This window comes from Triticum urartu, chromosome 5 (assembly GCF_003073215.2).
Source record: "Triticum urartu cultivar G1812 chromosome 5, Tu2.1, whole genome shotgun sequence".
In the NCBI taxonomy this organism is placed as follows: Eukaryota; Viridiplantae; Streptophyta; class Magnoliopsida; order Poales; family Poaceae; genus Triticum; species Triticum urartu.
Window position 1 is genome coordinate 54,394,607 of NC_053026.1, and position 24,616 is coordinate 54,419,222.

The 24,616-nt window shown below is 46.0% G+C and overlaps 1 protein-coding gene across 1 annotated transcript; it reads right to left on the reverse strand.

Annotated features, from left to right (window-relative positions):
- Positions 1 to 1,787: 1,787 nt before the first annotated feature.
- On the reverse strand, positions 1,788 to 13,333 carry LOC125555628 (wall-associated receptor kinase 2-like). Its single transcript, XM_048718519.1, has 3 exons — positions 12,387 to 13,333; positions 4,230 to 4,391; positions 1,788 to 2,776 (listed from the first exon to the last, which is right to left on the reverse strand). Exons 1-3 carry the CDS (start codon positions 13,300 to 13,302, stop codon positions 1,788 to 1,790), a joined length of 2,067 nt encoding a protein of 688 aa, XP_048574476.1. The 5' UTR covers positions 13,303 to 13,333.
- Positions 13,334 to 24,616: the final 11,283 nt, after the last annotated feature.

Genomic DNA, 24,616 nt, shown 5'->3' on the forward strand with positions numbered 1-24,616 from the left:
CGGATGTTTTGACTCACCAACATATTGATTGATTTCTTTTTGGCATTTGGAAGCAAAATATGTAGAGCCCAGAAGCATCTGTATAGCAATTTAGATGCTATGGAATTAGGAGGCATGGACATTGTAGTTAGGAACATATCTACACTTGGGTGCAAGCATAGAAATTTGAAATCAAGTCGAAACTAATATTACAGTCAAGATTGTGAAAACATGTTAATTTGATCTGCATTAGCAATTTAAAAAATCCTAAATGAAATAGTGATTCATTACACATCGGATATAACATAATTACGCTAAACAAAATTCATCAAACCATGCATTGTATCTAGAGTAACACAAATCAAATCAAGTGTTGAAAAATGAATCAAGCCCGAGTTCAGGTGAGTATATAACAAGGTTGATGGCTGGGATATGCGTGCATCTTCTTTACCGAGCCGAACGGGGCACCAGCGCGGTGGGATGAATGGTGACGGGGCATGGTCTGGCAGAGAGCCGGGTCGGCGATGGGGGCGACGCCGTCGATGATGAGAGCGGGGCTCGGCGGAGAAGACAGGGGCGGGTCGCTGCAATGGCTACCAGGAGCAGTTGTAGACATCCCAGAGGTTTGGGGGCAAAGCAGGGTGGTGGCGGAGGCAGCCGTCGCGGCGAGGGAGATCGGCGAGCTCGGGGGTGCGCTCGCCTCGTGGATACGAGATGCCTGGGCTAGATGGGTCAGGCAAGCGAGATTTACTCGCATGTGACTATGTGCGAGTATCTTCAGCAACATACCTCTAATTTGAGCCCTCAAATGCCCGCGGACACGCCCGGTCAGTGACCAGGCGTGTCCGTTTTGAGCCCCTATTTATCCGTCTGCACAGTCACACTTCTTATTTTATTTTTCATATGTCCGGTCACGTGCATGTGATTGATGGAGATGAAGAGAGAGAAATAAAAGAATGGATAAATAAAGAGAAAAGGTGGTCCGGGGTGGGGACGTGTCCTATGCGGCGGACTAACCGGACGCACCCGGACGCATCCGCGAGCCCTCATATCCTCCCCATATTTGAGATGGATATGAGGGTTCAGACAGCCCGGCGTATAGGGATGATATGAGGGGTCCGGTTGGGTCAACTTTTTTGCTTCTCTCTCATGTCCGGTTAGTGGTCCCTGTGTCTACCCGGTCAATTTGAGGAGTTTGACTATAGATGCTTTGAGGTGATTGGAACGGGGTAGGCGAGATTTTCTCGGATCCAATTAAATTGGGTAGTTTGCATAGAAGTATACCAGCCTTGGGATTAGGAAAGCATCGACAGCAAATGACCTGTCTGACAAATGTCTCCAATAAGATTACTGAATATAAGTGTTTCCCTATATAGTAGTCTAAAACAATTGCAACACGCTGACTCTCTTTAGTTTGTCCGGTTTCTGTTGTTACATTGTGTGCACGGGCTTGTATTAAACTAGCCATGCCTTTTCAGGTTCCACAGCATCTTACGAAACTAAGACCACATCAAGATAAGCAATCACAAACTAACCATTACAAGCATAACGCATACAGACAAGTAACATTTATTCGGGCCCAGGTATATATCTCCTCTTCTACATATGGAAGAGAACCATTCTAATTAGTTACATCATCTCTCGGGTAACCTATCATACTTGTACTTCAGGAAATTTTGTATCAATACAAGTATAGCCCACAATAAGCATATAAGTGTTACATGCATGCTCATTTCCTCTATGTTTGTCTCTCAACTGGAACATGCATCAACTTGCGGTGAAACCACATGATCATTTGGTAGATCATCCTATTTATTATTTAACCTCTTCACCATATCATGAAGACGCTCAGCGACATCGGTCATCTCTGGTCTCTGATTGACGTCAAGATTTATACATTGCATAATCATCCCTATTAAATGACCAAGAATTTCTTGATCATCCTCTCCAAGTTCCTTATCCAGGAGCTCGGTCACAGACTTGTCCTTTGTGTAGGTATCAAGAAAGTTCCCGAGTAAGTTGTTGTCAGAATGAGAGGCTTTCTTTCTTGTAATGAGCTCCAAGAGCACAACTCCAAAACTATAGATATCACTCTTGGTGGTCAATTGTTGAGTTTTCCTATATACTGGATCAACATAAGCCTTGTCAAAAATGATATATCCAGTGTGTTGCATTTGCATACCAGTGACCATTAGCCTTGATATGCCAAAGTCTGAGATCTTCGGCATAAACTTTTCATTCAAAAGTATATTAGCTGGTTTAACATCACCATGGAGGATTGTTGTAGTTGTTTTTGAATGCATATAAGCTAGACCTTCTGCTGATTCTGCAGCAATTTGTAGACGTAGACCCAACTTTAGAGGCATATGATTCTTGCCATGAAGAATATCGTCGAGGCTGCCATTGGGCACAAACTCATAGATCAAAGTTGGGACTTTAAATTGTAGGCAACAACCTATGAGCTTGACAATGTTTTTGTGAATGACTCTAGACTGAATGATGATCTCATTTACAAATTGGTCATTTGGTGATTTGCGATTGATGGGTTCTTTCACAGCGACCACTTGTTTATCCTCAGTGTGCCCCATGGAAACCGTACCAAAGTGACCATTTCCGAGAAGTTTCTTATTTTTCAGAATTTTCCTTATATCTTCCTTATTGAATAGCTTTATATTATTGATCTTTTCCAATATAGGTCCCCCATTCTTTTCAAAATTGTCTCTCATCCTTCTTTTCTCTTTGTGAAGAAGCCACAAGAACACCATAATAGCTATGATGAAAAGACCCCCTATGGAACCTGTATAACAAAAATATATAGACAATATTGGAACAAATTACCATTGACTTATTTTAAAATTAAATAAAGGAATGTCAAAAGTTTACTTGTGACAACAGTTACCTTTTTACATGTGGTTGATTTAGAAAATAGCACATATAAAAAAGATGAGTTATAAGTTCTTAATATTTGATTGTAGTACTGAGAATAGCGAGAGTGAAAATTACAGTAATAAATCGTTAATGTGTTTCCATTCTGAATATGAACTTCCAAGTGTCAGGCAAACTAAATCAACGTAGTTAAGAAATGGCCACACCAATGAAATGAGTATACCCAATACTACGTAGCATCACATTTTTTAGGCATTAATCTTTTTTGTGAATCCTTTTTAGGCATTAATATGTTGTGTGTCTCTTAAGTGGGTTTATCAATCACCTTCTGATTTCTTACTCCCTTCGGGAAACTTCAATGAGCCCGGCCAATGTCCGCCTTTCCCTGGCCGCAGCACCCAACGGGAGGATCCATTTGGTCTGCCGTGCCCATATCCTTTTTTTCGCAATATTTGGCATATTTTCATCAAAATGAGATATAAAACATATTGAGTGTCATTGGGTGAGTCCGGCGGAGTGGGCGGGCATGGACGGGCCACCGATGAGACCGAGCTAGACCTGGCGGTCGTGGCTGCGACAATGGCCAGCTAGCGGAGTAACCCTAGCCAAAGGAAGGTCTGTTGCGCGGCTTTGGCGGCGATGACCTCGACTATATGGAGTTAAGGTATAAGGGGCTAAATTTGAAGGGTTCGGCTAGAGATGCCCTATCTCATCTTTCACGTTCGCTGGACCAGTAACCCCCTGGCACCGGATGAATTTTTCTCAAGAAAGGTTCTTATAATTCTAGGTGGTGGGCACTTAGTAGTAGAATAAGCATTGCTTGAGAATTCGAACTTGTCAAAGAAGAACAAGTTTATGAGGGTTGGGAATCACCTACGGCAATGGGAGATCTACTGCGTAAGGTTGGGTCTTTGTGGCCAAAGCTCTAGAAGGATAACAATTGACGCGAGCAAAGGATTTGCTTGCTTAGGGTTGCCCAGGTTCACCTAGTTTTATTGTAAATTAATCTCCTTCAAATTCCAGAATCCCCTATTTCTCCTCCCATGCTACCCATTGCGTAGATCCAATAAGCAATATGAACTGAATTGCAAGGGAAAAAATGCTTTCATCATGCAACCATGAGATAGCTCGCAACTTGCTCTTGCCTTAATTAGTTCATTCAAATGAAAATTAACAGTTAAATTATGTGTCAGAAGCTTCCGTGTTCTGAAGAAGTCACGGATGAACAAATGAAGGCATGCAATCTGCAAATATATAGAGGATGCAAACAAAATAGAGAATCGAAGATAGTAAAAATGTATTGGATGCACAATAACACTTTTGCATTAATGGTATAGTATACTGCATGCAGTTGACATACATACCTACGATGATCTTTGCTCCGAGTGGTAAATTTTGGCTGCAACGTTCTTTGAAGGGATTAGCACTATTTGTGTGCTTGGGGCATGTGCATTCGTAAGAACCTTCTTTGTCCTCGCAGTCTCCCTTGCAAGGATAGTGGTCAAGATGCTCACACTCATTTATATCTGCATTATTTATCAAAATTAACCATCAGAACACACCATTGACCTGACCATGCATTCAGTATGTCGAAAAAACAACTATTTTCCCATCCAAACTAGTGATGATTTCCTTGATTTCACAATGTTCAAAAGGGAGAAATAAATACCAGAGAATTTAGAAGTCATGGAATACTTAATACTGTAAGGATTAGAATGACATGAATACAAAATAGAAGTTGTGTTGAACCACACGAAAAACATAAGAGGCCCTGACTAAGTTCACAGGAAAAACATAAGAGGCCCATCGTGCAAACAAGTTTTATTTATAGGAACAATTCATAAGGAATAGGTCCTCCAAAATTGCTGCGGAATTTCTTAGAACATAAGAGGCCCTGACTAAGTTCGCACAATTGAACGAAAAAGATACCACAGGCTGCATACTTTCTTGGGTGGGTTGGGGCAGGGGGTACAATGACTATGCTTACCATCCATGTAACTGGAGCAACAGCATGGTGACTCTGCCAATATTTTACCACTGCATATGAATGCATAATAGCCAAACTTTGATAGTTTTGTCACTCTTTTGTAGCTAAATGAAAGTTTTTCTTGTCATAAACATATAAGACATTCAAACTTCTTCATGTAGATGTTCCTATAGAGGTGAATAAATTATAGGTAAATAGATAGTTGCTAGCTATCGAACTGGTGCGTTAGCCAAATTTTGCAAAAGTCCGAACTGATGGAAAGGACTAGGCAACATTTTTTAACACCACCCTCACATCTAGGCTGTGGACGTCCAGGAAGACCTTAGACGTGGGATCAAGATTAGATCACAACTATTTTTTATATAAATAGTTCATTGGCCAGGATTTGATCCTGAGACCTTGTGGCTCTAAGGGCATCTCCAGCCGCGCCCCCAACAGGCCCCCCAGGCCACTTTTTCGGCGCCAGCGCCGAAAAAACGGCCCAGTCGCGCCCCCAGGACGCCGAAAATCACCGGTTCGGACCTTTTTTCCGCCCGGCGGTCACAGGCCGAACCCGGCGCGTTGGGGAGCAGTTGGGGGCTCCGGCGCTAGGGAAAAGCACGCCTGGCCCACACCGACAGGGGAAAAGTCAATGTTTTCTTCCCCTGACTCGCCTCGCACCCCCGCGCCCTCGGCCACCACTAGCTATATCCCGGCGACGGCCGCCGCCCTACTCCGCTAGATAGCCATTCCCCATCGAAAAATAGTAGTGCTTCGCCACGGCAGCCCCTCCCACAGCAGCTAGGCGTTTCTGGCCGCCGTTTCCGGCCACGGAGGCGCGGTTTAGCGGCGGGTACACGCCCACCGAGGGCAAGGTGTTCGGCGTTTTGCCTGACTCAGGCGATGGACTCGGATGACGAGGAAGAGCTCGCCGCGCTGCTGGAGGAGGAAGCCGCGGCCGACGTCCAGGAAGAAGAGCATCTCATGGTGCTCGCCGCCCTCGCCCAGCTGACTGGCGAGCAATGAAAAGCCGCGGCGAGGTGGCTCGGCGCCGGGGCGGGTGAAAGCAAAGAACCGGCATCGTCTCGAAGGCTACTGCATGCTCTACTCCGACTACTTCGCCGATGCTCCACTTCATGGCGAGAAAACATTTCGGCGCCGTTATCGGATGAGCCGAAAGCTCTTCCTCAGGATTGTGAATTCCATCCGGGAGTTCGACAACTACTTCAAGTGCAAGATGGATTGCACTGGCGCTCTTGGATTCACCTCCATCCAGAAGTGCACGACAGCGATGAGGATGCTTGCATATGGAGCTCCCAGTGATTCACTCGACGACTATGGGCGCATGGCCGAGTCCACCAGCATAGAGTGTTTCTACAAGTTCTGTCGGGCAGTGGTGGCAGTGTTTGGGCCACAATACTTGAGAACACCCAATGCGGAAGACACTGCTCGGATCCTAGCCCAGAATGCAGCAAGAGGATTTCCTGGGATGCTTGGAAGCATCGACTGCATGCATTGGAAATGGAAGAATTGCCCATTTGGTTGGCAGGGGATGTACAAAGGCGCCAAAGGCGGTTGCAGTGTGGTGCTTGAGGCGGTAGCCACACAGGACCTCTGGATTTGGCACTCCTTCTTTGGTATGCCAGGAACTCACAATGACATCAACGTGCTGCAGTGCTCTCCTGTTTTTGCCAAGCTCGTTGAGGGCCATTCTCCTCCGGTGAACTTCGAGATCAATGGGCACCAATACAACAAGGGGTACTACCTAGCAGATGGCATCTATCCGAGATGGTCGACATTTGTGAAGACGATCTCAAACCCTGCGGCAGGAGGCAAGAACGCCTGGTTTGCGAAAGTTCAGGAGGCTTGCAGGAAGGATGTCGAGCGGGCATTTGGTGTGCTCCAATCTCGATTCGCTGTTGTTGGTACCCCGCTCAGACCTGGTCCAAAGATCAAATGTGGGAGATTATTTGTAAATCTGTCTTACACCCGTTGTATGTGAACGACTGAATAAAACACCCGATCATCACGTGGTGTTTTGAAACAGCGAACTGTCGCAACGGTGCACAGTTAGGGGGAACACTTCTTGAAATTATTATGAGGGATCATCTTATTTACTACCGTCGTTCTAAGTAAACAAGATGCAAAACATGATAAACATCACATGCAATCAAATAATAAACGTGACATGATATGGCCAATATCATATAGCTCCTTTGATCTCCATCTTGGGGCTCCATGATCATCTTGTCACCGGCTTGACACCATGATCTCCATCATCATGATCTCCATCATCGTGTCTCCATGAAGTTGCTCGCCAACTATTACTTCTACTACTATGGCTAACGCGTTTAGCAATAAAGTAAAGTAATTTACATGGCGTTTCTCAATGACACGCAGGTCATATAAAAGAATAAAGACAACTCCTATGGCTCCTGCCGGTTATCATACTCATCGACATGCAAGTCGTGATTTCTATTACAATAGCATGAACATCTCATACATCACATATAGATCATTCATCATTCATCACAACTTTGGCCATATCATATCACAAACCACTTGCTGCAAAACAAGTTAGACGTCCTCTAATTGTTGTTGCAAGTTTTACGTGGCTGAATTAGGGTTCTAGCAAGAACGTCTTCTTACCTACGTTAAAGCCACAACGTGATTTGTCAACTTCTATTTACCCTTCATAAGGACCCTGTTCATCGAATCCGCTCCAACTAAAGTGGGAGAGACAGACACCCGCCAGCCACCTTATGCAACTAGTGCATGTTAGTCGGTGGAACCGGTCTCACGTAAGCGTACGTGTAAGGTTGGTCCGGGCTGCTTCATCCCACAATGCCGCTGAAGCAAGAAAAGACTAGTAGCGGCAAGAAAGTTGACAAATCTACGCCCACAACAAATTGTGTTCTACTCGCGCAAGAAGAACTACGCATAGACCTAGCTCATGATGCCACTGTTGGGGAACGTTGCAGAAAACAAAACTTTTCTTACTCGTTTCACCAAGATCCATCTAGGAGTTCATCTAGCAACGATTCATCAGATGCATCTACATACCTTTGTAGATCGCGTATGGAAGCGTTCAAAGAACGGTGATGATGTAGTCGAACACGACGTGATCCAAATCACCGATGACCAAGCGCCGAACGGACGGCACCTCCGCGTTCAACACACGTACGGGACGGGAGACGTCTCCTCCTTCTTGATCCAGCAAGGGGGAAGGAGAGGTTGATGAAGATCCAGCAGCATGACGGCGTGGTGGTGGATGCAGGGCGTCACAGTAGCAGGGCTTCGCCTATACTACGAGAGAGAGACGTAACGGGGAGAGAGGGAGGCGCCAGGGGCTGGGGTATGAAGTCCCTCCTCTCCCCCACTATATATAGGGGTGCTAGGGGGGGCGCCGGCCCTAGTAGATGGAATCTACTAGGGGGGCGGCGGCCTAGGGTGGGGGGCTTGCCCCCCAAGCAAGGGGGCGCCCCCTTTAGGGTTTCCCCTCAACCCTAGCCGCATGGGCCCTAGGGGGGTGGTGCCCCAGCCCACTATGGGCTGGGTTCCCTCCCACTTCAGCCCATGGGGCCCTCCGGGATAGGTGGCCCCACCCGGTGGACCCCCGGGACCCTTCCGGTGGTCCCGGTACAATACCGGCGACCCCGAAACTTGTCCCGATGGCCGAAACAGCACTTCCTATATATAATTCTTTACCTCCGGACCATTCCGGAACTCCTCGTGACGTCCGGGATCTCATCCGGGACTCCGAACAACATTCGGGTTACTGCATATACATATCTTCACAACTCTACCGTCACCGAACCTTAAGTGTGTAGACCCTACGAGTTCGGGAGACAAGCAGACATGACCGAGACAACTCTCCGGTCAATAACCAACAGCGGGATCTGGATACCCATGTTGGCTCCCACATGCTCCACGAGGATCTCATCGGATGAACCACGATGTCGAGGATTCAATCAACCCCGTATGCAATTCCCTTTGTCAATCGATATGTTACTTGCCCGAGATTCGATCGTCGGTATCCCAATACCTCGTTCAATCTCGTTACCGGCAAGTCACTTTACTCGTACCGTAATGCATGATCCCGTGACCAGACACTTGGTCACTTTGAGCTCATTATGATGATGCATTACCGAGTGGCCCAACGATACCTCTCCGTCATACGGAGTGACAAATCCCAGTCTTGATCCATGTCAACCCAACAGACACTTTCGGAGATACCCGTAGTCTACCTTTATAGTCACCCAGTTACGTTGTGACGTTTGGTATACCCAAAGCATTCTTACGGTATCCGGGAGTTACACGATTTCATGGTCTAAGGAAAAGATACTTGACATTGGAAAAACTCTAGCAAACGAACTATACGATCTCATGCTATGTTTAGGATTGGGTCTTGTCCATCACATCATTCTCCTAATGATGTGATCTCGTTATCAATGACATCCAATGTCCATAGTCAGGAAACCATGACTATCTGTTGATCAACGAGCTAGTCAACTAGAGGCTTACTAGGGACATGTTGGTGTCTGTTATTCACACATGTATTACGATTTCTGGATAACACAATTATAGCATGAATAAAGACAATTATCATGAACAAGGAAATATAATAATAATGCTTTTATTATTGCCTCTAGGGCATATTTCCAACAATTATGACTTGTTGTGTCATCTTGCACAACATGATCATCGAGAGCGAGCAAGAAGACCCAGTGTTTGACACTGAACCATACTACAGGCAGGGTCCTCTAGCCGAAGTTGATCACCATCTACCGGCAACTTGGACTGCCTATCTCAATATGCGTCAGGAGATCCGAGACCCACAGGTGCATCATCAACTGCAGAAATATCTGATTGAGCACCTATGGAGGCTCAAGGGGGACGCCGTGTGATGAAATACGAGTTTTTATTTGTTGAACTATATAATTTGTATTGAACTATTTGTTGTTGTACTATTTTGTTGAAGTATTTGATTTTTCTGTGATGAAATATGTGATAAGAAATAATTGTGTTGATAATTTAACGCCGAGACACGGCGAAACCACGTCGAATATGGGCCTATTCTCGCCCATATGGGCCCTTTATTCGCCGAAATTGTGCTGCAAAGTGGGCCAATTTCGGCGCCTGGGGGCGACGACTGGGCGCAAAACCCCCCCCAGCGCCGATTGTATCGCCGGCTCGCCCCCAGGGGGCGATTTTTATGCGTCCTGGGGGGCCAACGGCTAGAGATGCCCTAATATATACCATATTGAACTAATGCGCTAGCCAAATTTGTCAAAAGTCCGAACTGATGGAAAGGACTAGGCACATATTTTGACACTAGCAAAGTCTGCTACTTTTTATTATTTATTTTGTAAACCTTAAAAACCTACTACGTTTTGTTAGGGATCTTTTAATAACTTCTCGATATACTAACTTTATTAATGTCGTCAAGAATTTGGTGCAATATGATATTATTGAACTAGATGGTCTCACACTCCTAAATATACAAGTGACACTGCCAATATATAGAACACGAACATTATATTATGTTCTCTTTGACAGTGTTAAGTTTTATAAACCAAATTTTTATATGAAAAATTGGTTGTACAACACCACATCATTTCCGAATAATAGAGCATCTTGTTTGTAAAACAAAATATTCATAATTCTATGTAGTACAAACATCATGTCGTTTCAAAATAAATTATACCGATGTATTTTCAGAAAGTGTACACACATATATAACAATCGGTATGTCTTGACAATCGTTTCTAAAGCAATAGTGTCCCCTAGATTCTCGGAACTGCGCCTAAATAATTCAGTCATAATTGTACCGAGACATACTATATCACAGCTAGTGGTTTTCAATACTATACCTAAATAGATAATATTTAATATATCACCACAACTGTATCTAAACATTTCATATTCAATACATTACAATTGCAGCTAAAAAACGTCGATACCAACAAAAATTGATACACCGAATATGAGCATATCATAACCTCATAAGAGGTGAACAATATATTAATTTCATGAACTATCTAATGGCGTGATCGTCCATCATCCGTCTGCCTGGATGTCTGGATGACCCTCATAATTATCCTTTTTTAGGGGATGACTTAATGTTGATTAAGTTGATAAGGTTGCCTAAATTTAGAAATAAAATATTATTTTGCCTAGACAAATCAAAACCAATGATTTTCCGCTGCCACCCAGTGACATAATTCCACCATTTATGTTATTTCATTTTATAATTCTTCCATGTAAATATTTAATATCGCATACAACTTTCATTTGTACACACAAAATGAACATATATATCTGGATTCATCAACTTTACTTATATTATAGATAAGCATGTGTAAATTGAAAATAAATAATTAATGGTGTTTCCCAAACGCTTGCATGGGACCCCATGCTAGTTTTCATAGAAAAGATCTTGATTTTTATTTTTTTTTCATGAGCGCTCTCCTATTTTCCTTATGGAAGAGGTGTTGTGGACAATCACAAATATGTCTAATTTACTTCATTCTACTCATCTAAATTATTATTGTTTGAACAAAATCAGGTATTCTCTCTAATGCCTTGTATATCCTATTTCCTTTCTTCTACTCTTAGATCTTTCTCATGTTGATTAACATGTAGTTCTTTTACTAAGAGATCTAGATTGTTCTAGATAGTAAAAAATCCAGACATGTTTATTATGAAATGCTCTCTTATTGTTGTTATAGAAAAAACGTGTTGTACAAAATAAAAAATGCTCGTACCTCTGATTTATGACCTTCTAATTATCCATATTAATGTTTAGACTTTCTTTAACAAATCACATATTCGATTTTGACACCTCAAATTTCCTAGTTTCTTTCTGGAATTTTAGATTATTTTTTCATGCTGATTGAGATGAAGGTCTTTTAATAGATGAGATAAGAACAAAATTGTTATACCATAAATACTTAACACCCCCCCCCCCCCGGTTTCAAAATACTTAAACTTCTAGGTTTTGTCTAAGTCACAAGATGACATTTATCTCATTACATTCATCATAAATATATTTCATACTATATGAGGTTGAACCTATAGATGCCGCTATATTTTTTATAGACTTGGCAAAACTTAAAGATATTTTACTTGGGATAAATTGAGAACTTCAACTGTTTAAGAAAGAATGGGTAATTGAGTATGATTGGGAAAAAAATAGTTGCCTCAGAATTAGCAAATTCCAGAAGAAAAAATGTTCCCTGTGAATTAGCGTATATCTGAAAAGACAAGTGATTTACCTAAAAAAATAGACAAGTGATTGTTATGCATGATGTGTTTATATATAGCATGCTGCTAGATAAAAAGCTTTCTCAATGCATTAAGAAAGACATGCATGCAGTGAGAAATATTTTACAGGGATTCTCAGAAAAGTTCTTCTAAATATATGTTCAAAATTATATTTGATCATGCAGGAGATACTACTCCCTCCGCTCCTAAATATAAGTTCACTTATTAAAATCTTTAAAAAGACTTATATTTAGGAGCCGAGGGAGTAGTATATAGCAGGAAAACTTACCGGTACAGCCACGCTCATTATAGGGGTTGCCCTCGTAGCCCCGTCGGCAGTTGCAGATGTACCCAGGTCCGTTGGTAGAATCGAGGCAGCGGCTGTTGGAGCTTTTGCAGGCGTACCCTTCCTTCTTCTTCCTGGCCAACTTGCAGGTGGGGCTGTCGCGGATGGCCCAGTCGAGGACCACCGGCATCTCCCAGGTGGTCCCGCGCAGTGCCCTCTTGAGGTCGGTGGTGTTGAAGCTGTAATGCTTCTTCTCCGCCACAAATGCGTAATCGCAGGGGCTGAAGTTGACCTTATTCCTGTGGTCGTAGATAACGAAGGCCACCCAGTTGCCAAGGAGGTCCGGCGGAATTTCTACGTGGCAGCAGCCTACCCCGGAGCAGGCACCGCTCGCCGCGCTCTGGGAGTTGTTGCAGTAGCAGAGGCAGCCGGTGAACTGGGCGTAAGACCTGCTTTCGCCGGAGCCCTGGTCCGGCTGGCTCCCGAGGTAGCCCGTGGTTTCGCAGCCCAGGACAAAGAGGTTGTTCCTGGCGTGGGAGATGCGGTACACGCCCTCGTCGTTGAACTCTAGGGGATTGTAGTCTGACCCACTCACGTTGCCGGAGGAGTCGTAGCACTGCCACGCTACGGGCAGCCACACGCGGACCTCCGCCATCCTGATGGAGAAGTTGCCGATCTTAATGGGCTTTCCGTCACCGCCGGTGGTGTGCAGTACCGGCTCACCGGCGTCACACATGACATGGAACCCAGTGCGGTAGTCGCCACCGCCGCCATCCTCCACGATGCCGAACGGGTAGGGGACATCCACGCCGCCGCAGCTGTGCGGGCCGTGGGTGACGTTCTTATGAGCGCGGGAACCACCCACTCTAACTATTCCTACTAGTGCAAGAACTAGCAGCAACTGAAATGTCCTCGACATCACTACTCTCGGTCGATCCTGGCTCTCTCACTTTTCGATATGCAGTGATCTCACAACGACCCTTCAAGTGTTTAAATAGCTAAGGCGTTGGGCTTGAACATGCATTCTCATCAACGTGTTGTGTCCACGAGGCACTGGCCCCATGGCTCCTTGTCTCGTGTAAACAAGTGAACTAACGAAAATGATGTTTTGAATAGTAAAGGTCTCTTGAATTGGCTAAACATCATTTTGTTCTACTCCCTCCGTCCCGCATTATTTATCTTAGACATGTTTTAGTATTCGATACATCCGTATGTAGACAAATTTAGGATAAGTAATTTGGAATGATGGTAATAATAAGTAGTGCCATGACATCTACTTTAATTTGTCTTTGGAAAATCAAGGGCTAATAAACCCTTCCTAGTATCGGTTAGACCCTCAATGAAAACATATAAAAAAACACATGAAGATGGTGTATCCACGAGATTGTGGCTATGACCCTATATAAACAAGTGAAACGATGAAAATGATGTTTTAGAATAGTGTACGTCTTCTTGACTTTGCCAAACACTGCTTTATCATAGAAATTGTACACCAGTGCAAACGTCACGCACAAAGTTGTACTCTCATCAGTGAGATGCATGATTCTCTAAATATTGGATACAACAGAAGATGATGGAGTGCTGAAGTGTTCAGTTAATTTGTTCACAGTTTCGACAACATTGTCTATTGCGGAAGAAGGAGACGTCTGTAGATTAAGGGCATGTTTGTGCCTATTGCAAAAGAGGTTGATGTATTTCCATCCGCCTGGGTTTAAGGTATGGTACTTACAATTTAGATTTATTGCACCAATTATGTTGTAGGGGCATCCCTTACAATCTTTCTGTCAAAAAAAAAAAAAAGGAGACGCCTCTTAGGGTATGTGCTCATGGCGATGACCTCGAAGTTATGGACAACTCATAACAGTATGGTTATTGGGAAGGTCTTGTTGCAATGTTCTACTGACTCCATGTTTATAATGTTGCCTTGTATGCTCAGTAGTGTCCTCTCTATAGGCGGCAGGACATGGACCAAATGGGTGGCATCAGTGGCGGAGCTAGACAAGGAAGATTGGGGGGGCCAAAGAGAAAAGATAGTGGAAAACATCTCTGTTTTTCCAATCTAAATCTCTCTGTACAAAAATTCTTCACTAAATTTGTAAAGGATGCGCGGGGGGGGGGCGGGGAGGGGCACAGGCAGCCTGGCAGGGGTGCACATAGCTCCGCCAGTGGGTGGCATGCTGGCTGCAGTTGGCCAGTCGTCGGCTCTACACAGTCCCTAGGTGTTGACACCTCTCCCCTGAGGTGTCTTGTATCATTTTATTTTTTGCTTTTTTGCATGTTTGTGTTCTTTCCCTAACATGGCTTATTAGTTCCTTTGTTCATACTTGGATGACTTTTTGTATGAACGTAGATAGATGCTTTATTTATAAGGTAGAGTGAAAGCATAATTTTGAAAAAACATCTCTATCACAGTGAAGGCTATGCCATCCCTAGTAGATGACCCGGAGTTGGGCTTCAGGACGTTCCTCTAGCGATATTCGGGTCGGGCTTGTATGAACGTATGGTCTTCTATATTTTTTGCGTCATTAGGCTTGATGGTCATGTATTGCGGTTTTGAGTACATGTACCCTTTTGTTGAAGGTCATTTGAGCTTTTTCTGGGAGAATGGCATCGGTTACACACTTTAGGGCATCTTCAGCCGCGTTCCCAACAGGCCCTCTCCAGGCGATTTTGCCGCGCCGGCGTTAAAAAAACGGCCCAGTCGCCCCCAAGAAGTCCGTTTTTAGCCGGCTCGGGCCAAAACTGGTGCGGCGGATCCAGGCCGAACCCGGCGCCCTGGGGGCGCTTGGGAGCCGGCACAAGCGAAAAAGGCGCGTGGGCCCGCCCTGGCGGCGACCCGAGGGCCTTTTCCCGCCGCTTCTTGACGCTTTTCCCTCGCATCTCCTCCGCTCGCTCGCCTTCCTCCTGCCATTCCCTCCCTTTCTCCCGCCAAACCCCCTCCAGCTCGCCTTCCAGTCGCCGCCATGCCGCCGAAGAAGTACGCCATGCCGCGCGCGGCGGCAACCACGACTGGCACCGTGGCCCAGCCGAAGCAGAGGAAGCCGAGGGCGCCGCCATCGAAGCCACCGGGCATGTCGAACGCCGAGTGGAGAGTGGAAGTTCAGCGACGCGACGCAGTCACCACCGACCGGGCGGAACAGGGCCATTGCCAAGAAGGCCCGCGACAACGCGGCGCGTGCGGCGGCGTCTTCCTCATCGGTCGACCACGCGGGGATGATGAATCCACCCGTCGTCAGCCACGCCCAGTACGCGCCCTGGAGACAGCAAGGCGTCGGATCTTCATGGGGATCGTCGTCGCCCGGCTACGCCGACGGCGACGCGCACGGGGGGTTCAACCCAAACGTGACCTTCCCCCATGGCCACCCCGCGACGCGCACACCCTCGCCCGCCTTCGTCGGCGTGCAGTACCCTCCATACAACTACTCGCCGCCCGCCGCCTACGTGACCACACCGACGCCCCATCTCCGCCGTGGGCCGCTGCCCTTCTTGCACCTCGGCGACACGGACGATACAGGAGCCGACATGGACGACATCATCGCGACAGGATCGACCGCGGCCGCCGCGTCTCCCGGGTTCGCAACCCAGGACGAGGTAGTGGATCTCAGCGGCGACATGGAGGCCGAGCTCGGCTACGTCTACGGCGAGGACGCGCACGAAGCGCAGGATCCCGAGGAGGAGGACGAGGACGAGGACGAGGACGAGGAGGAGCCAGCTCCTGATCCGACGAAGGGGCGCCAGAAGAAGAAGCGTGCGGCTAGGACAGGCGAAGCGCGCATCAAGTGGACATCCAAGGAGGAGGAATGCCTCGCCGAAGCATGGAAAGTCGTCTTCCTCGACCAGACCACCGGCACGAACCAGAGCTTCGAGACGTACTAGGACCGCATTAAGGCCGAGTTCAACGAGCGGAAGCTCGTCGACCCGTACTTCAAAGGCGTCTACATGCAGCGCGGCTCCAAGGCGATGGCGAACCATTGGGGGCGTATCCAGTTGGCGTGCAACAAATGGCATGGAATCATCGAGGAGGTCGCGGCTCGCCCGGAGAGCGGCGCCAGCGTTGAGGATTAGGTACGCACGCCGTTCGCCCGCATCTCTTCCTCGTCAACGCCCGCCGTTCGCCCGCATCTCTTCCTCGTCAACGCCCGCCGCCCGCCAACTGTTTGTTCCTTCGCGCAGCTGCTGCGTATGTTCACCATGTATCGGCGCAATAACCAAGACGCCGACTTCAAGCACCTCCACGTCTACAAGCGCATTGACAAGTGCCAGAAGTGGGCGGAAGTCCGACGTACCCTCGACAAGGCCAAGGAGACATACAAGCCGGATGTGACGACTCCGGGCGCGTCAGAGGGGCGGCCGGACGGCCACAAATTGGCAAAGAAGGGGAAAAACGCCGACGTGGCAACCACGCGAGTGCAGGAGTTCATCGAGCATTGCCTCGCCGACGCCCAGGCCCGGCCGTCCTACGTGAAGAGAAGACCGAGGCGCGGTGGTCGTCGCTGATGAAGAACAGCGCCATCAAGCTCGACCTGCTCCGGACGAACATCGCCGCGAAGAAGAGGAACACCGACATGGCTTTTTTGATGGGCAGGGAGGACATGCTCCAGAGCAACGACGAGCAGCTCAGGGCGTGGTACATGGCGGAGCGCGGCCTCATCCTGAACCAGATGCAGACGGCAACGCCGACGACGCCGGCGACGCAAGCTCCCGCGCCCACGACCACACGGACACCAAGCCCGAACGACGCCTCTGCATCGCCGCCCAGCAGTGCCGAAGCCGCGCCGACACGGCCCAGCACCGAAGCAGCTCCGACACCACCGAGCCCGCGCACGCCGACTCCGCCAACGCCTGGAGCCGACCCCGCCGAGTGAATCATTCCGCACGCGAACCTGCGGCGCTCTGTTTTTTGTAACGCCAGACTACGTCCGATCGCCGGATTTGTGGTGTCTTTTGAGAGCGGGAACGACCAAGTTTAAATTTTCCGCATCCTGGGGCCGGCGCTTGGGGGCGTGACTGGGAGCTAGGTCGCCCCCAGAGACCGAACTAGCGCCGGCACGCCCCCAGGCCGCTCTATTTAGGTGCCCTGGGGGGCCGAACGGCTGAAGATGCCCTTAGCGTCGTAGCGCCTGCTACGATCCTCGTGGAGAAGCAATCACTAGTCCATGGGGCACATACTTTAGTGCTTGGTGCTCCGACCTTGGCTCAAGGCATTTTCTCCAATATGAGTATTGTGCCTAAAGTAAAGCTCTTGATTGGTAGGAAAACACCTATTTTAATTTAGAGATAGAGTTTGAGCCTCGACTATTTCTTGTGATATTCTTTTTACGAAGTTCTGTGAGGGCACTATAACTGCCTCCGGTTTACGTAGTCTGGCAAGTAGACAACCACATGAATGAACTTATCAACTCTCCGAACAGTAGTACGGCGACATTACTTTTCCATTTAGAAACCATATGACCCTAAACCAGTGCTTGTGGGGATGGGTCACTCTTGTAGCAACCTCGTTGAGGAGGAGAGTGAACTTTGGAAAATTGGGGAAAGTCCGAATAGACCATTCTAGTTTGTTCTTTTTTTGCGCGTGAGACCATTCTAGTTTTCATTTCACCCCTACAAAATTAGAATGACGCCAGCGTGCAACAGCCCATGTGCATGTTACTCTTGGATCCATAGAAACAAGCGAGCTAACCAAAGGAGGGGAACGAATGGAACGTGCGGGTAGGTGCACCCTTTATTTAAGTATAAGTGCAAAAATAGTCCAAAAATCAGGAAATGTTTTGACAACGAACATGCTCAAGCGTTACACCCGCGTAACAAAAATTGCAAAGAAATGAATTTTGTGGTATTGTTCATGAAAAAAAAATCAGCACTACAATAGAGTTACTATTCACTATATAATTCTTGAAAAAATTGTTCCTTTCGCTCAGACCTTTTAGGGAGTTTTTCTTGGTCAAAATTTTATACGAGTATGCCAGCAGGTCAAGTTTGTTCAGAAAAAGTTTCGTAGATTTTTGACTTTTTTTCCTTTCTAAATTGCTAAAAAAACGAGAACTTTTTAATCAGGTCCATCTACAACTAGGTGTGTTAGGGTATTTTCCGCTAAGCAAAATGATATTTCAGGATAGCAGAATCCTTCTACACTTGGCTAGATAACATTTTATTGTGGAAAAAGTTCCACAATATCCACTTGATTTCCAACCACTTGCTGTCAAACCCAAGTTCACTAAGATTTTCTTATTTAATTCAATTCTAACAAATGCAACTTTTTACTTTCGAAAACGAGATTGGGACTCCTGGCCTCTACATCAACGTAGTCATATTCATTTTAGTGAACTAGTTGGACGGCAACGAGGCCAAATGCACAAACAAATATAGTATAAAATATGCACATCGGTGACTAATTAAGTGAACTTCTTCCGCAATAACATCTTTAAGAAGGGATAAATGCCCTCACACCCTGTCGCTACATTTGGACATCCTAGACAAGGATTATCATCCTGATTGCTGAAACCCACCGATGAAGACTCGTGTATTAGCAAAAGACAACACCTCCAATAAGGACATAAGTGTGCTCATGCTGAGCCCAATCAAATAAAGTCAGGACAAGAGTTTTCACTCTGTACATGAAGTGGTATTTAAATCACTATTTTAATGACAGAACTTTTGATAGTTGTGCCAGCCAGTACTTCACGTCAGGCCAGAATGACTAGCAGATTGATGGGATATCTTTTCACCTTAGACCACTGTCACAACAATGTGCGGACCGCCCATATCGCGGCGTGGATCTGATCGATGTCTTCTGGGAAGCTACCCGACGTTCTGTGTGTGAACTAACTAAACGGAGAATATCCCTGCAGAACCTCGAGACGGTTGTGAGGCAATACCATTGATGTAACCCTCTCCTTGGCTTTGATTAATTCCGCGCCAACGAGGGGCACAACGACATCTTAGAACGCGACCTCTAAGATCCACCAAAGAGATGAGTCTGACCATCTGTAAGTTCACACGGTATAAGAGGACGTGGCCACGCCGACGGACGAATCTTTCGCCCTCCGCCTGTGCAATCGGCCAAGTCTCCGCCGACTCCGCTCACCACGCTGCTGTGGAGAAGGCGTATGAATCTCTCGATGCATACCTATCTCTGATGTGAGAGCATGATAGCACGCAACTGCAAGGGTAAACTCTCTATTTTAGCTTCTTTCATACTAAACAGGAAACTCGCATCCACACGAAAATGAGGTAGCGGAGACTTACGGTCAACTGGACATACTTTCCCACGAAAAAAAAAGGAAGTGATATACATTAATTAAAATGAAAAAGCAAGCATGACATTAGAGCATCTCTAACACTAACCCAGAAATCACTGATGCCGGAAGCTGCTATCCAACGATGCCGGCATACATTTCAACAACTTTTTGGACTAACCAGACGAAATTTGTGTAAACACGACGGGTTTCATATAAACTGAACGACATTCATACAAACACAACATTTTTTATTACATTTCGAACATTTAGCTACAGTGCCGCTAGCGTCTCAACACTTTTTGATCCCTTGCTGGGACACCTTCATCCACCGTCTTCATGAGCACCAGTGATAAGACTGATGAAGTAAAGTTGCGGTCTCCGGCGAGGAAGAGTATAATATGGGAGACAAACCGGCCCACATGGGACACAAGGCACTACCTCTCATGCCCTACTCATCCTCGAAGGAATCTGCACTTTGTCCGTCGCCGGTGGACGCGAGGTCCACACGATGGATATGGTGGCGCCGACGCTGTCCTCGTCCCACCGGGCCTCCCGAAAGTTCGTTGGCAGCGCGTAGGAGGCGTAGCTGGCGTTGTTCTCATCCGCGACCACATGCAGCTGCGCCTCCGCGGTGGCCGCTTCCTGGCAACCGGGGGCTTGAGCGCAGGCGGCCTCGAAGAAGTTGGGGTTCCTCATGGCCACAGCGGCCACGGCCTCCTCGCTTGCGCGCTCGCTGCTAATTTGGCCCTCTACCTGTCGGTGCTGTTCTAGGAGAAATAAGTTGTACTATTATTCCTCATGCGCCTACTGGGACACCGACATAGGCGTCGGTGCAGGCTGTTCCTCCGCCATCACGGTGTTGAAGTGCATGTGCGCCTACTCCATGGTGAAGATGGCATGCACAGGAGTGGGCTCCGGTGCAATGTCGTTGGAGCCCGTCTCCATTGTGTGGTCGTCCTCGTTGTTGGATACCTCGGGCGAGCTGGTCGGCATGCTGCCCTTGATCTAGCATGGCAGCTCTGCCAGGCACCCGCAAGGGCGGCCACGTCGAGCTTCATCTCCATCGAAACCCTCTCTCACAAAGCGTTGCTGCCTGTAATCATGGCAGATGTGGTGCATGGGAGGAGGATGTCGAGCGGCTTGTGTTGTTGTGTGGAGTTAGTCCGGTGTGGCCACCTTTAACTAGCGGATTCCGGTGAGGCCAGGTGTCCGGGTGCGTCAATGCGCAACACCGGAGTGGGTTACTCGACCGGCGAGCCTACTTAATGGCGACATACCAACGGACAGGGCATTGAACGAGAATGGTAGATATCTGTCACATCCTCGTCTAGTAATGCATCTCTGACATTGAACATGCGCAGACACCGCGAACGGGTCGTGAGCGGCGCCCTCAGCCGACGCGCTGCTTCAATGGAGGAGCCACTGAAAGGTCACATCCGCTCTAGGCCGGCGTCAATACGGAGCGGACGCTCTACAACGACATGAATGTGAGCAGCTAACGGCATGCGGGTGATATGTGGGTGGATCGGTGTTAAGGTGTTGTTCTTACTTGAACAAACAACCCTCTTATGATTACCATCTCTTGCAAGCATCCGCAACTATAAAAAAAGAATTAAGATAAATCTAGCCATAATATGAAACATATGTATCCAAATCAGCCCCTTATGGAATAATACATAAACTAGGGTTTAAACTTCTGTCACTCTCGCAACCCATCATCTACTTATTACTTTCTAATGGCTTCCTTTTGATCCATGTATGGTGAAATGCCATGTAGTTGACATTCATATGACACCACTAAAAGAAGAAGAACATACATATCATCAAAATATTAAATGAATACCAACTTCGCATGATTAATTATAACAAGACTTCTTCCATGCCGTCAAGAACAAAATTAACTACTCACAAATCATATTCATGTTCAAGATTAGATGTGTATTGAATATGCTTGAGGATCCGAATATTTAATCTTCCATCAAATAAACCGACTAGCATCAACTACGAGATGTAATCAACACTACTAACAATCCATAGGTATCAATCTGACATTTTGGGATAAAGATCAAATACAAAAGATGAAGTAGGGTTTGAGAGAAAATGGTGCTGGTGAAGGTGTTGATGAAGATTGGTGCTCCTATGATGATAGAATCGTTAGTGATGTCAATGGCTTTGATTTTCCCACCCCAAAGGAAAGTTTCCCGGATGAAATCGCTCCACCGGAGAACGCGACCTCTAAGATCCACCAAAGACATGAATGTGATTATCTGTAAGAGCGGACGAATCTCTCGCCCTCCGCATGTGCTATCGGCAAGTCTCCGACGACTTCGATGCTACGGAGCTAAGGCGTATGAATCTCTCAGTGCATGTCTCTCTGATGTGAGAGCATGATAGCCTGCAACTGCAAGTGTATACTCTCTGTAGCATCCTCCAGAAAAAGGAATCTCGTATCCACACGGAAATGAGGTAGCGGAGACTTACGGTCAACTAGAGTCAACTGGAGAGATAGATCCTTCCCGTAAAAAAGAAATGGACCACAATAGCTGACGAACGTTCGCTGAAAGGGATGACATTTATGTACGATTTTGCTAGTAGTTTGTTCATATTCGCATGACACTTTCTTCGAAATAGCATGAATGTTTCTTCGGAGGAAGACAGTTTTATTTTAAAAGTTGTCATTGTTTGATCTAGCATTACAACTAAAACTGCTAGGAATATGCGTTTGTTTATCCTCCTCCTCGTTGGGAACGTTCACTAGATAACATTCCTAAAGAAAAAGCAAAACCTGAGATATACCTTAATTAAAATGAAAAAGCAAGCAAGTTATAAAAATAAAAATTTGTGGTTTCATACAACAGAAGTTAGAACCTAACATACAGAAGTCTTTACCAATAGCCTAATACACTTTTTTGTGGGAATAATACCTGTATTACTCATTCACCAAGTCCTTACAATCATCAAGGACTAACTTCAAAACATCCTCCGGGCCTGAACCGACCCAAGTCATAGTACGACCTTCTACTCTAGCAAAACTAGCTAGTCTATCACTCGCTTTATTTTAACAACGAGGCACATGTGTAATACAATTCTGCCTAAGACTCAACAAGAATTTAATTTCACTAACCAAAGAAGCATAAACTGAGCGATCCACCTCGCCACATGAAATAATAGCCACGGCTGTAGTCGAGTCCATCTCAATGGCAATTGCAAGATTGGAGCGTTGAATTGCGAAAGATAAGCCTTCCATACATGCATATAACTCCGCCTCCAGAGCGTCTCTACATGAGAACAAGGCCCTGCATGATGAGAATATTATGGCTTCTAAGTTATCTCGCAAAATCATTCCAGCACCCGCTCCACCAGCGGACGAGTAAGACCCATCCGTGTTAAGCTTCACCCAGCCAAGCTGGGGCGGCCTCCAAGGTGTATCGCCATTCACGGGGTGCTCAACAACGGACCTAGGCTTCACATCATAGGATATGCTGCACTTCCCCTTTGCCGGATTGAAGCGTGAGTTCAGTTTGATGCCAATTAGGGCATCCAAGTAATTCTGAAGAAACCTTATTGATACTTCCATGGGAGGAGCAGGTTTATGATGTACTATCTCATTCCGATTGAACCAGCTTCTCCAAAAAATTAACAGTAGCATACTTTTTTGAATTTCGTTCAAAGGGGCAAGTACGTGAAGTAGCCATTCCTTACCAACAGGCAACAGGGAATCAAGGGTTGGTAAAATCCAAATCTCGGCCATGGCTAGATAAAGATCACGTCTGTATTGGCATCTCACAAACGGGTGGAAATTGTCCTCCTCGTCCATACCACAAACTGGACATCTACTTGAAAGCTCCAGTCCAATCTTGTGTTTATTCCTCCATGTCGGAAACTAGTCAATAGTCAATCTCCAAGCAAAAATTGCACACAGTGCGGCCATCACATCTCCATATATATTGCCAGCATTTTCTACTTCCATCTGGCGAAGTGCTAGACGCCTCTGCGGTATTTCTGTGAGCTGCTTCAAAAGCCAGCATATATGCTGATTTGACCGTGAAGACGCCGAGCTTCCCCGGCCCCCATGCAATCACATCCTCACCTAATCTTGGAGATGCTTCAATGAAAATATTCAACGAAATACAATCATATTTTTGCATTTTATCTATAGCCCCCTCTTTACATTCCAGTTGTGTACAAAAAAATAATACAGCAATACATTAAACCGAATAACAATTCACAACTACATATATAACATTAACTAGTTAAAGGTTTCGACGGTGTAAAAGTTTCCAAAAGTTCTTAAAAAAATACTAAAACAACACACCTATAATACAACATGATCCAATAGAGTGATTGAAAAACTATGATTGTGCGTGTCTTAAAAAGCCAAATAATTTAGTATATATTTATCTCGCAGTAAGCTGAAATGATTGTTTTTCTTTTTGTGAAAACACATAAATGCATATTTTCACAATCCCTTCGGTGGATCATCTTATTATATTAGAGTGATGCTTCATTATTTATTTTATATTTTTTGTTAACTTTTAAATCGTTAAAGGCTTAGCGAGCCTTAACAAATCTATGATAAACATAGTTTTACGTGGATATGATTGACACACAATTATTTGTCACAACCTTCTCGTGGTAATACCATTGACGTAAACAGCTAGTCCACTCCTTTTCGAAGAAAAAAACAGCTAGTTCACACGGTATCCAGGGATGTGACCACGCCAACGGACAAATCTTTCTCCCTCTGCCAAGTCTTCGAAGACTCCGATCACCATGCTGCTACAGAGAAGGCCTAATCGCAGATGAGTGAAACGTCGTTTGGAACGATTTTTGAATCTCTCCGTGCACGTGTCTATCTCTGATCTGAGAACAAGATAACCTGCAGCAGGAAGAGTATGTGTTATCTATTTTAGAGCAACTCCAACTGGCTAACTCAAACAGACACACATTTCGTTCGTTTTTTATCCGTTTGGGTCGACCGTATGGATGGCCGTG